Genomic DNA, 13838 nt, shown 5'->3' on the forward strand with positions numbered 1-13838 from the left:
ATTTATTTTCACTGTGTCAGTTAACTCTGAAATTTAAATGTCTCTGTAATTTTGAAGATCTCTCCTGGTTTCCCAATTTCATAATTCTCCTAATTTCTCTTAAATCTTTTCATTGCTTTCTATGACAGGAATTTTTTTGTCTAACAGCCTCTTTAAATTCAGTTGATCTTTTTCATTTTTTCTCTCTTCTATTGGTTGCATACATTTTCTAAATGGCTTTATTCCATCATACTGCACTCGATATGAGGATAAACAAAATTTGTGCCTATTGCCTTGAGTTTTATAATCTAATGGAAAGCATTCACTTCTAAAAGGTATGGCAGCCTATAACTGACAATATGCCCTTGATCTCGCAGTCCATTTGCTAATTCGATAAAGTATTCCAAGATAATCATTATGAATTATCAAAAGTAGATACTAAAACCACTTATGTGAGAAAATTAGAAAAAGCCCATGTTAGGTGTAATGTAATCTACAAACCAAGGTTCCTCTGAAGCCTGAATTCTTCCATGTAGTCTCCAAGCCTTTAAACCTATTGATATTGATTTTAGAAGTCTGATCCACCAAGTTGTGAAACAAATGATTTCAATAGTTTTAAGTAACCCTCTTTGTCATACAACCACAGGAACTCCTAGTCAGTAATTCATCAGCTCAATGTTCCCACTGCCACTGCTCATACTGCTGCAACTAAACCTCTTTCATTTTTTTGCCTGAATAAACAGTCTTCCTTCCCTTTGCTATTTTCAACACCATCAATACATCTTCTCAAATTAGTTCATAATCCTTTCCAAATATCCACAAGATAAATATTAATTCTCATTCAGAAACATATTTCAAATTTTTCTTTTATTTCTTTTTAAGGGTCTCAATGAATCTCACTAGGATTTTCATCAAGTTCTTTATGAGTCACTTATAGATCCTACCAGCCTCAATAACAGGGATGATTGGGTGTCTAAAAATGTACTATACTCTATTATGACTGCTTGTTTGTGTAAAAGTTCCTTTCCTGTTGGACTTATACAAATTTGTACAGTCTCATTGCATAGACAGCAAGTAGCTAAACCTTATTTGCATATAAAAGTAAAAGATAACAGTAAGTAGGTCTTCATTCTATTCATTAAATATATTATGAAAATGATTTAAAAAAATCATTAAATATTAATAAATAATAAATAAAAGAAAAACATTAATAAACTTTTCCTTAGAAGATAAAATCCAAAATCCCTTGGGGAACATGACATACCTTCACATTTTATCCCACTGTAATTTTTTTTACCTTCTTATTTTTTTCCTTTACATAAATGGTCATTTCTAGTTTCTCTGATTAAATGACTGATACTATGATTGAGAGAATCACAATCCTACCATTACAGAATTATTTTCTTTACCTCTTTCCTTTTTTGAATGTTTATTATTATTATTGTTATCATCATCATCATCATCATCATCATCATCATCATTATTTCTGTTTTTTTGTACACTCCAGATTTTATTTCCCAACCAGTCCAACTTCCAATAGATCCACATCTCATACCCTCTTCCCACTCCTCAGTCTTTAAGAGAATCCCCAACATACCCACCCCAACAGAAATATAATCTCCCTGGGACCTCCAGTCTCTTGAGGGTTAGGGGCATCTTTTCTGACTGAATCCCAGATCCTGCAGTCCTCTGCAGTATATGTGTTGCGGGCCTCATATCGTTTGTTGTATGCTGCCTGGCTAGTGATCCAGTGTCTGAGATCTCAGGAGTCCAGGCTGGCTGAGACTACTGGTTTTCTTACAGGGTTGCCTTCCTTTTCAGCTTCCTCCAGCTTTTCTCTAATTCAACCACAGTGGTTGGTTTGTTGGGTGCAAATATCTGCATCTGACTCTTTCAACTGCTTGTTGTTTCTTTCAGGGGGCAGTCATGATAGGTCCCTTTTTGTGAGCACTCCATAGCCTCAGTAATGGTATCAGGTTTTGGGGCGTCCCCTTGTGCTGGATTCCCCTTTAGACCTGTTCCAGGTCCTTCTTTTCCTCAGGCTATTTTCTATTACCATCCTGCAGTTCTTTCAGACAGGAACACTTTAGGCTCAGAGTTTTGAATTTGGCATAGCAACCCCATCCCTCACTTGATGTCTTTCTGCTGGTCTACAATTCCCCTCTTCCTATGATAGGGCATTTCAACAAGGGGCCTTCCCTTTGAGTCTTTTTTTTCTGTGTTCTTCCCTAAGCTTTAGGGGTGAAGGTTCGATTTAGTCTTGAGCATGTCATAGTCCAGTGTTTCTTACGATTTTTACAGTTGTGATTCCTTATTAGTCACAGTTTACTGCACAAAGTATTTCTCCATGAGCAAGAAAAACACTACTAATCTAGTAGGATAGATATGTTGAAAATTGATCTTTTATATGTATGAATTTCAGAAATATATATTAGAATATTTTATATAACACCTTTTAATGAAGTTTTTAACATTCTCAAAGCCCTTTCGTATTACATGACCAAATTAATCATAGAAACTTCAGAAAAAAAAAACTGGTTAGCCTCTCTCCTCCCAGGTCTCTGGTACATACTGGAATGTCCTCCCAAACTCCTACCTCCTAAGGTTAACTGTTTTCATTTTATTCTGCAGGTTAATCAATTGGAATGGAATTGAAGGAGCAAATAAATAAATGCACATGCATATTTGATCTTTGATAAAGAAGCCAAAAATATACAATGGAAAAAAGAAAGCATCTTCAGTAAATGGTGCTGGTCTAAGTGGCTGTTCATATGTAGAAAATAAAATTAGACTCATATTTGTCACCTTGTACAAAGCTCAAATTCAAGTGGATCAAGGACCTCAACATAAAACTAGACACACTGAATCTAATAGAATAGAAAGTGGGAAAGAGCCTTGAACTCATTGGCACAGGGGAAAATTTCTAAACAGAGCTGTAATGTCTCACATTCAAAGATCAAGGATTGATAAATGGGACCTCATGAAACTGGAAAGCTTCTGTAAGGCAAAGGAAAGAGTCAATAAGACAAATCAGCAACCTATAGATTGGGAGGAAAATTCTCATTAACCCCACATCTGATAGGTATCCAAAATTTCAAAAATAGATAAAGAACCCAAGAAGCTAACATCGAAAAAAACTAAACAACCCAATCAAAAAATGGGGTATAGAACTAAACAGAGAATTCACAGCAGAGTAATCTTAAATTGCTGAGAAGCACCTAAAGAAATGTGCAAAGTTCTTAATGATCAGAGAAACTCAATTCAAAACAAACCTGATATTTGATGTCACACAATTGACAATGGCTAAAATCAAAACCTTAGGTGACAACACATTTTGAAGAGGATGTGGTGAAAGAGGAACACTCCTCTATTGCTGGTGGGATTGCAAAGTGGTACAACCACTCTAGAAATCAATTTGGAGGTAACTCAGAAAACTGTAAATAGTTCTATCTGAAGGCCTAGCATTTCCACTCTTGGAAATAGATACAAATGATACCCCAACATGCCACAAGTGCATGTGTTCTACTATGATCATAGTGGCTTTATTAGTGATAGTCTTAAACTGGAAATAGCCCAGATGCTCCATGACAGAAGAATAGATACAGAAAATGTGGTTTGTTTATACAATGGAATACTACTCAGCTATTAAGAATGAGGACATCATGAGTTTTGCAGGCAAATGGATGAAAGTAGAAAATATCATTCTGAATGAGGTAACAAAAGGACATGCACAGTATGCACTCACTAATAAGTGGATATTAACTAAAAATATGCAGAATAACCAAGATACAGTCCACAGAATTCAAAAATGTCAACAGGTTGAAGGGCCCAAGTAAAGACACCTCAGTCCCACTTGGTAGGAAGAAGAAAGCAATCCGAAAGGAAGAGTAAAAGAAATGGGAGGGAATGAGAATGGGGAAGTGCAGGGAGAGGGGAACATGACCTCTTTCTTTCTAAAATCCTACAGCTTACTAATCATCAAACTCAATGTATTATTAGTTCAAACATTTCTGTCTTCTGTCTTCCATATTTTGTATTCTCATAGTCTTTACTTTGATTCAGAATGTCATTCTAGTTTCTATTTTTCCTGTCACCTACTTATAAAGGACAGATATTTTTTCAAGTTAGTTCAAGGAAAACTGTTTTTAAAAGCAGTTTGTTTTGTGAAGTTATAACTTTAATATATCATGATTTAAAGCACCATTAGTGTCTACTACTTGTTTTACTCCTTCATAATCCCTTTATCTTCCTCTTCCTCTGACTTTCCTTATCTAATCCTTCTCATTCCACATGACTCCTTTTTCTCCACAGGGACCTCAGGGATCTTAAGACCCATTCAGCAAAACTATACAATGTATTTGTTCCCATTTTTCCTATTTCTCTCTGATTTCTGAGTGGCTTTCCTTTCTCTGGTCTCCAATATAATTCATTAATGTGCTGTTCAGTATGTGCTTGAATTAGTAAATTACATGTTGGGGTAAAAATAATATCTGTGAAAATATTCTTCCATCCTTACCCTTAAAACCTGTGACTACAATGATATAGTACCTAAAGAAGGAGACTTTGATGTATTTGATTACATTAAAGACTTAATTACTATGTGGATCATCCTGGATTGTCCCAGAGTATTCATAATAATCCATGATGCTTATAACAGAAAGGAAGAGGCAAAAATGTCAGAGAAAGAGCTGTGACAGTTGAGGAACATTTCAAGTGATACACAAACACAAAAGAACAAAGGCCAAGGGGGGAAGTGGAAACACATTTATAGTCTTCCAAATTTCAACTGAATTGAACAGATAACTTCAGTAACTGTTATTGAAGTCTAGAGCATTATAATTGTGCTATTCTGTTGAAGAAGCACTGATAGTATCCTGCTTATAGGTACTATCTTAACCCATCACCTTGGCATTAAATTTGTAAGACAATATGTTCTATTCTTTTCTCTACTATGTCCATGTAGTGCCATTCTGCTCTGCTTACTAACTTGAAATAGTACATCCCTGAAATCTTAGTGAACTTAAAAGTGTTGTACACATGCCCTTTTATCTTATCAATGCAAACTGACCAAGAACAGGCATAGTTCCCCACAATTTGCATTAATGTATAACATTTACATAAAATCTCATTTACAGAGAAAACTAATAGGCAGTGAAATTCAAAGGTATATTAGAGATGATAATTAAAAACTGCATTGGCTTCTAGTTAGGTCTCAGATTTTGTATTTGTTAGACTTACTATAACTGAAGGCATTAACTCAGATGTAATGGAACTTCTATTATAGCAAATCTCATGCTTGATTTTTAAAAGTCCAAAATATAAGAGATTTTTTCCAATAAATAAATATTCTACATTGTTAGCTTTAAAAAGCAAGGAAAGGCTCAGCAATTTGGTTTTACAAGCGATCCTAAAGAAAATAAAGAGAAATGTCTAGTACGTTTTGACATATTTGACAAACTTAGAATAAACACATGGTACCATAATAAAAGGCATATTTGAAGGGACTAGGTTGTCTCTTAATCATGTAAAATTAAGTTCGCTGACTTACAGAAATGCACAAAATCTGATATACATAAATCATATTGGCACAATGTAGAAGTACCCCACATGGTCTTTTCTATTCTATCTTGTAAAATTGTACTTGTTGGGTAGTGTGATATTTATTATCTAAAGAAATACATATTCATAAATAAACCTAAGATTTAGACCTTAAACTCTGTAATTGGTTATTTATTGACTTTTTATATTCAGAAATTATCTGGGCCCAATTCTGTAGTTGTAATAAACCTCTTGGGGAACATTGTTCTCTTGCTGTCAAAAAAATTCTTCTAAATCATTTTACATGAACAGCTGTCCTTTGGCAGGTTCTAGAAAGAAGAGAAGATCAAATCTCTGTAGTAACCCTCTTACTATGTAACAGCTTACTGCTCTGGGGAAATTTTGTGTATCATTAATCTACAGAATAATATGAACATTTTCACTTATGTAACATAGCCACTTCTTCCTCTCTATATGTTCTAATGTTTGGGATGCTGTAAAACCCACCCCTCAGTTACCTAGCAACAGCCAGGGATAGTCCACCCCTCAGTTATCTGCCAATAGCTAGGTATGCTCCCCCCCCCCAGTGACCTGACACTCTAAAAGGGGCTGCTTGCCTCCTCCTCTCTCTCTTGTTCTCTTGCTCTATTGCACTTTTGTTCTCTCTCTTGCTCTCTCTCCCTTACCCCTCAAATTCCCCTTCCCTTTTCCCCTCTCCCTCCACGTGCTCATGGCCGGCCTCAACTACTCTACTTCTCTATTCCCCTCCCTCTCCCTCTCCCTCTCCCTCTCCCTCTCCCTCTCCCTCTCCCTCTCCCTCTTCCTCTCCCTCTCCCTTCCTCCCTCCCTTCCTCCCACCCTTCCTCCCTCCCTCCCTCCTTCCCTCCCTCCCTCTCTCTCTCTCTCTATGCCTCTACTACCCTCTTAATTCCCTCATGACCTAAATAAACTCTATTCTACACTATACTGTCATGTCATATGGTTGGTCGCTCAGGGAGAAGGGATTCCCAACATGGATCCCCAGAGGCATCTCCCTTGCCTCCAGGCCTCACTACACCTCCATGGGCCATAGACTCTTAATCTCTTCATCCTTTTCCTAACATTGGTGCTGAAACCTGGGACATCATCTTTTAATAACACTAATAACTATGAATAATTTTCTACGCTTAACTTTTTATATGTCTGTCATCAAGATCTATCCTCTTTACAGGATGGCAACATCTAAACAATATTATCAAAAACAAAATCTCACTTTAAAACAGTATTGAGTGTAGTAAAACTCAGTTACAGAAATATCCAAAGAGGCATTTCTCCATCTTTCTAACAGATTGCAGTCTGTATTCCAAAACTTCAAAAATACTTATAGTTTGTAAAAGTTACTTGTCTTCATTTAAACTCCTAACATACACTAGGTGTTGCTTATCCTGAGTTGCTATCTTTCCCTTTAATAGTCCACTAGTTTTAAAAATATATTATAATAATTTCATTTTAAGAAATAAAAACAAGCTCTCTGTCTCTGCCTGTGTCTGTCTGTCTGTGTCTATCTCTCTGTCTCTCTGTTTCTCTGTCTTCTCTCTGTGCTTCTGTCTGTCTCTGTTTGTCTCTGTCTCTTTTTGTGTTTGTCTGTCTGTCTGTCTGTCTCTCTCTCTCTCTCTCTCTCTCTCTCTCTCTCTCTCTCTCTTTCTCTCTCTCTCTCTCACACACACACACACACACACACACACACACACATCAAGTTTGCTGTATAGCCCCATTGGCCTAGATCTCACTATGTAGACCAGGTTGGTATGGGGATGAAGTGTCTAGAACCAAACTCGGATGCAGTTTTTGTTAAATTGTTTGGTTTTGTTTGACTATTATCTTTGTAAAACTGTTCTGGTCCTACTTCATTTTCATTGAATACTAAAAACCACTTGTCATCTATTAGCTCCATTTGCTTCTTTCTAACTGATTCCTTAATCATTCACTTATTAAGTTATTTCCATGGCTTGAGGTTCAAAAAATGAAAGGTGGATCTGGGAGAAGTTTGAAAACAGATGAATAAGATGAAAAATGCATCATGTAAAATTCTCAAAGAAGTAATAAAACTAATAACAAAATACTGGAAATACAAAACAAAAAGATGAATCAATGAAACCTATTTTTTGTTGGTTTTGTTTTATATATAAGCAACGAACATGTTTTGGGGATTTACATTCATAAACAAAGCAAATATAGTATTTTTTATAGTTGGAGCATTCTAGGCAGATATTTTCTATATATGGGGCTTGGGATATATTTCACTGATAGATCACTTGCCTAAGATAACAAAGACTGGTTAAATCAGTTTGACAAAGACACTACTAGTAGCAGTATCAAAGTGAGTGGTTTTTGACTGGCAACCTACACTAAAGTCAAAGAAGTCGGCTGAGTGATGGAGAGAGAAAAAAAGATGGGGTATGAAATTTCAGGCAAAGCATTCCTTGAAGGAATATGGAAAAGATGATGAGAGTGAAATAGAGAAGTAGCACCTGGAGTAAAGAATATCAGAAGTGGTGAATGGAATAGAAAAATGTAAGGCAAGACAAACAGGAAAGTTGAGCTAAACTGTGTAATTTGGTTGAGGCAAAAGTAATCATAAAGCAAGTATGTGCTTTATGTGATTTTGTACAAATATTCAACGATTGACATACACTCAGATATTTACTTACTAAATTTGTTGTGACATTGCATTTATATTGATTGGTAATGCATGTACAACCTTAGACTATTATGTAAAATACAAGATTTAGTCCTCATTTATCATAGCATAAACATATCAGAAATGGCTACTTAAAATAAAAATTTGTATTTTGAATATATCATTCCAGAAAGCTATCATAATATAATTGCCTTATTAGATTTAATTTTCTCCTTAAATAATAGCTATGAGGGTGTAAGGTAAGGTGCTAAAAGCAATTCATCTACCTTTGGATAGGAGCTCCTAATGCTTTCCCATTTGATTTGCTAATGAGCAACAAATACTTCATTCTAAACTTTTATGGACTGACCATATGTGTTATTCAGAAGTTAATACTACAAAAAATAATATGCCACAAAACTAGATATTATACTGCATGTTTTAGTCATGCTTTGATTATTCTAAATATAATTCATATATAATTATGAAATTATCTACATTTAATTGTGGTCATGGTGAATTAAAGATAATATCCACTAACATATACTTGAAAAGCATTGCATTTTGAATCATCTTTATCAATCATGTAAAAGATGCATGAAATCAAAGCAAAATAATAAATGATTACAAGGCTCTTGCTTAATACACAAGCTCAGACTTCAAAAATTGATCTAGATTCTTGGGTCTCAGTGCTTCTGGTATTGTTAGTTAGGATAGGTGGCATCTTCATCTTTTAAGATGAAGATGTCAAGGGCACTCCTGATCTTGATCTATGGAAATAAGTAAAGATTCTATTCAGTAAGCTATATACCTGTTTCTCTCGAGCAACGGTGGTAACAAACAGTGAAAATGACTGAAAGTTAGAAAAGTATATGAAAAAACATTGACTTTCAAGTTTTATACTTACTACCAAAAGCCCACCCAGAGAAACTCACATTCACCTGAGTCTTAAAATACACGTTGGGAAAAAGTATTCCCGATATAAATTTTAGATAAAAATTAGGAAGGCAAATGTTTCATTTACCCTGCTTGTTCTATTGTATAATTATATAAATAAATTAGATTTGAGAGGTGAGAAGTAGGTATGTAATAAATTCATTCATAAACTGAGTATAAAATATGAGAATCCCATTCTAACTTAGGAAATGATCTAAATAATAATCTATGAACTTAGATTTATATTAATAAAATTTTACATTTTATATAATGTAATTTTTTCTAACTTTAAAAGCAAGAGATATGAATTGTCTAGTTGGCCCACATTTCTAGATCTGTCCCTTATTTCTCAAACATAGAAAGTCCCACTTTGGTTAAAAACAAATAATTGTTGCTGTTAAAGAAGAATTTATATAGTATAGACCTGTCACAAGTATTTTATGATGAGAAAATGTCACATTTGCATTTCAATAAATCATACATCTGACAAATGCAGAAAGAACAGAAAAAGGCAGTTGTATGTAATGAGATATAACAACCAGGAAAATGAAGCTTTTATGATTTAATCATCATAATTTCACCTTACAGTTTGCTTGTATTTAAAAATACCCACAAAAACTAGAAGAAATAAAGTGCAAAACTACAAAAAATATTCTTCTACAATTCCTTCAATCACACCACATCCCAATGACATCTGAAAGTAACTTCACTAAATTGTTGTTGGGTACCTAATAGACCCAGTAAACCAAAATCGCACTGACCCTATACACATATAATTTCCCAGTTTCCCTCCCAACTTTTATCTTCAGAAAGGGTCCTTGAAGGCAGAACTATTGGCCACTTCCTCTACAGGTGGCAGTTTCCACGATCCCATCACTATGACACAGATGCTATACTATTCCAAATCATTATCTCACAAACAACACTCTAACCTTTTGAGACTCACCTCAATCTTTGAATCGCCTTTGGAGACTACACTGTAGCTAGTGCAGCTAAACTCTATTCTTTGATTCTTCCTTTATGCCTAAAAGCTGTACCTTCAAAGTGTCTATAATTCCATGCCAAGTGGAAAACAGCAGTGATAAATCATATCAATAGCTTAAAAGGCAGAAATTTATATAAATATATATTCACTTGAGCATTATATTATTCCGTAACTCAAACTTTGAAGAACAAACAGAAACTAAGCATGCATAATGGCATGTAAATTGTCTGAGTTTCAACACTAATTGAGTCACTTTTGCTTTGCCTTATACCATTCTACTCTTTTCCTTGCAAAATATTAAGATGAACACCATGTCCTTTTCTTAAGTGACATTTTTACTGTAAATCCTTCTAAATGAGTCAGCAAAACATCCCTTAAACGAATTTATTATAGAAATAGCTGTTAAGAAAATAATATTAAGAAGTGGGTTGAAATAATACATAATAATGTTCCATTGGCAATTATACTCTACAAGGGAGCATTAAAATCACACTGTTTAATGGAATCTGAATGAAAGTTTTGGTGTAGAACTAACTTACTTACATTTCTAACTTGTCTCAACAGTGTAGTCCACTTTCATTTTCACACACACATACTGCTGCAATTGCATATTAATAACCTTCACTATTCTCCTATATACCTATATCTATGTAACAGATTTCTCACACATTTCAGATTCTCACAAATAATACATGTGTACATGTCACAATCTGCATTAAGTAAGAATATAAAAGAGGCACTTCTTACCAGAACCTCTTTTGGTCACAACCTTCAGACTCTGAGTGAACGTAGCATATAAGAGAATCAAATGTGGAATCGGAGCTTTCATCTTCCAGTCCTTACAGGCTGTTCCTTAAGGGAAAGATAAAATGAAAACAATGATTTACAGGTTTATGGACACACTGTGAGAATTTTGTGTACATCTGTTTCTAGACTGATAGAGTCAGGCCACATGTCCTTGGCTGACCTTGAGTTCTCTATAGAACAGGCTGACATTGCACTCATCACACCCCCTCCCCAGCTTCAACCTTCTCAAGAGGAGCAAGTATGAACCTATGAACTTGTCTCTTGCACACATGTTATTGTGGATATTCGAAATAATGAATTACTTTGTGCTTTCTTGTGGAACTTCCTATGAATTATTCATAAGGAAAGAATATTACAAACAGGATCTATATTACATGTTCTATAAAGTACCCATTTCAGGTTAAATTAAAACCAATAATGCTGATATTTCCATAAGGTTCTCAAAATGATTTCAAGTCTTAAGTTCAACTGAAGTTTAGAGTTTCATTAAGAATCCTTTCTTGTATTTATATAAGAAAAACTTTCTGTTCATTTTGAGAAAAATTTATTTTAATATTTCATTTTAATATATACATATATGTGTACATATATATATATATATTAAATACACACGTGTGTGTGTGTTCTTTTCAAAATTATCTCTTTTAAAATTTGATGCATAGAACATGGGCATATTATATATTTAAGATACATTATATGATGTTTCAGTAAGCACTTACAATATGCATTTGGCACCACAATACAATAAGTTAACACATTTATCCCATGACATAGTTGTCTTTCATGCTTGAGGGGTCACAGTTTGCAAAATGTATGGTCAGCAATTTTCAATTGTATAGCAAAGTATTATTAAGTAGAGTCCTCTTGGTGTATATCAGATCCATATAGTTTATTTATTTACTGGGGAAAGGTTGTTCTCTTGGAACAACAACTACTCATTTTTAAAGAAGACATTGGCAAACACCACTCTGCTTTTCTTTTGCATTATAAGACGAAAATAGAGTTGACAGACACACCAGACTGGCAAGAACCAGGTGAGAATGTATTCTAGCCAGGGAGTAGAGAGATCTCAGCAGAGCACGCAGACCCAGGAACCTGGTGGAATTGGGCCCTCTGTTCCAGCCGGCGGCTTCTGGGGTACACAACAGGCACATGGATGATCTGCCACCAGGAACAGCAGAGATCCAGAGGCACAGGCCAGGTAAAAGGGAAAGGTAAGAACCAATCACTGACAATGAGATGGCAAGAGGAAAGCAAAAGAACGTACCCCAGGGAAACCAAGACAACCTGGCAACACTAGAACCAAGCTCTCCCATCACAACAAACAGCAAAATACCAAACACTCCAGAAAAAAGAAGACTCAGACATGAAATCCAACCTTAAGATGATGATAGAGATCCTTAAACAAGAACAGGAGGAAAAGCAAAAAGAATTAGAAGCTATTAAAAAAGAAACAAGAAAAACACTCTAAGAACTCAAAGAATTAGAAGAATACAGAACCAAAGAGATGAAGGGATGGAAGAAGGGATTTAAAATAGAAATGGACACAATAAAGAAAACACTAAAATAGACAAACCTAGAGGTAGAAATCTTCAAAAAGAAATCAGGAGTCACAGATGCAAGCATTTCCAACAGACTACAAGAGATGGAAGAATCTCAGGGGCCGAAGACAGCATTGAAAACATAGACAAAACAGTCAGAGAAGATGCAATAACAAAAAGCACTTAACCCAAAATGTCTAGGAGATCCAGGACACAATGAGAATACCAAACCTAAGGATAATAGAAATAGAAGAGGGCGAAGAATATCAACTAAGAGGTACAGTAAATACCTTCAACAAAATGCTGGAAGAAAACTTTCCTACCCTTAAAAATGAGATGACCATGAGCATAAAACAAGACTAAAGAACACCAAATAGATTGGACCAAAAAAGAAATTCAACCCGACACATAATAGTCAAATCACCAAGTGCCCAAAGCAAAAAGAAAGAATACTAAAAGCAGTAAGGGAAAAAGGTCATGTAACATATAAAGGTAGACTAATCAGAATCACATCTGATTTCTCAACAGAGACTATGAAAGCTAGAAAAGCCTGGACAGACATCATGCAGACCCTAAGAAAGCAAAAGTGCCAGCCCAAGCTGCTATACCCAGTAAAACTATCAATCACCATAGATGGTGAAATGAAGATATTCCAAGAAATAAACTAAATTCACACAATATATGACCACAAAACCAGCACTACAATGAGTTTTAGGTAGAAAACCCAATACAGTGAACGGGAACCACCTCATAGTAAAAACAAGAAAATTTCGAAGCAAGAAAACCAAAAGAAGAAAGACACATGGGCACAATTCAAGCTACCAAAGCAACAATAGCAGGAAACAGCAACCAATATTTATTGATATCTATTAACAGAAATGGACTCAACTCCCCAATAAAAAGATATAGGCTATCAGACTGGATACATTAAAAAAATCCATTGTTTTGCTGCATATAGGAAACACATCTCAAAGACAAAGACAGCCACTATCTCAGAATAAAATGTTGGGAAAAAAAAACTTCCAAGCAAATGGCTCCAAGGAGCCAGATTCAGTGGCCATTCTAATATCGAATACAGTAGATTTTCAACCAAAAGTTATCAGAAAAGATAAGGAAGGACACTTTTTACTCATTACAGGGGAAATCTGTCAGGGGGAACTCTCAATCCTTAACATATATGCTCCAAATACAAAACTGCCCATATTTATAAAAGAAACCCTACTAAAGCTCAAAAAATACATTTTACCCCACACAATAATAGTGGGAATACCCCACTCTCACCAATGGACAGATCATGGAAAAAGAAACTGCACAAGGACACTATAAAGCTTGCAGAGACTATGAACCAACTGGAATTAATAGATATCTATAGAACATATTATCCTAAAACAAA

The 13838-nt window shown here is 35.1% G+C and overlaps 1 protein-coding gene across 1 annotated transcript in view; it reads right to left on the bottom strand.

Annotated features, from left to right (window-relative positions):
- IL1RAPL1 (interleukin 1 receptor accessory protein like 1) overlaps nt 1-10926 on the bottom strand; it is a gene marked incomplete at both ends in the record, with an annotated part of 1250687 nt that extends 1239761 nt beyond the window's left edge. Inside the window, one exon of the mRNA XM_080909541.1 lies at nt 10845-10926. Within this exon, the coding sequence (XP_080765667.1) occupies nt 10845-10926 (82 nt within the window). The remainder of the gene's footprint in view (nt 1-10844) is intronic.
- Nucleotides 10927-13838: the final 2912 nt, after the last annotated feature.

Source organism: Micromys minutus, assembly GCF_963924665.1.
Source record: "Micromys minutus genome assembly, chromosome: X".
Lineage (NCBI taxonomy): Eukaryota > Metazoa > Chordata > Mammalia > Rodentia > Muridae > Micromys > Micromys minutus.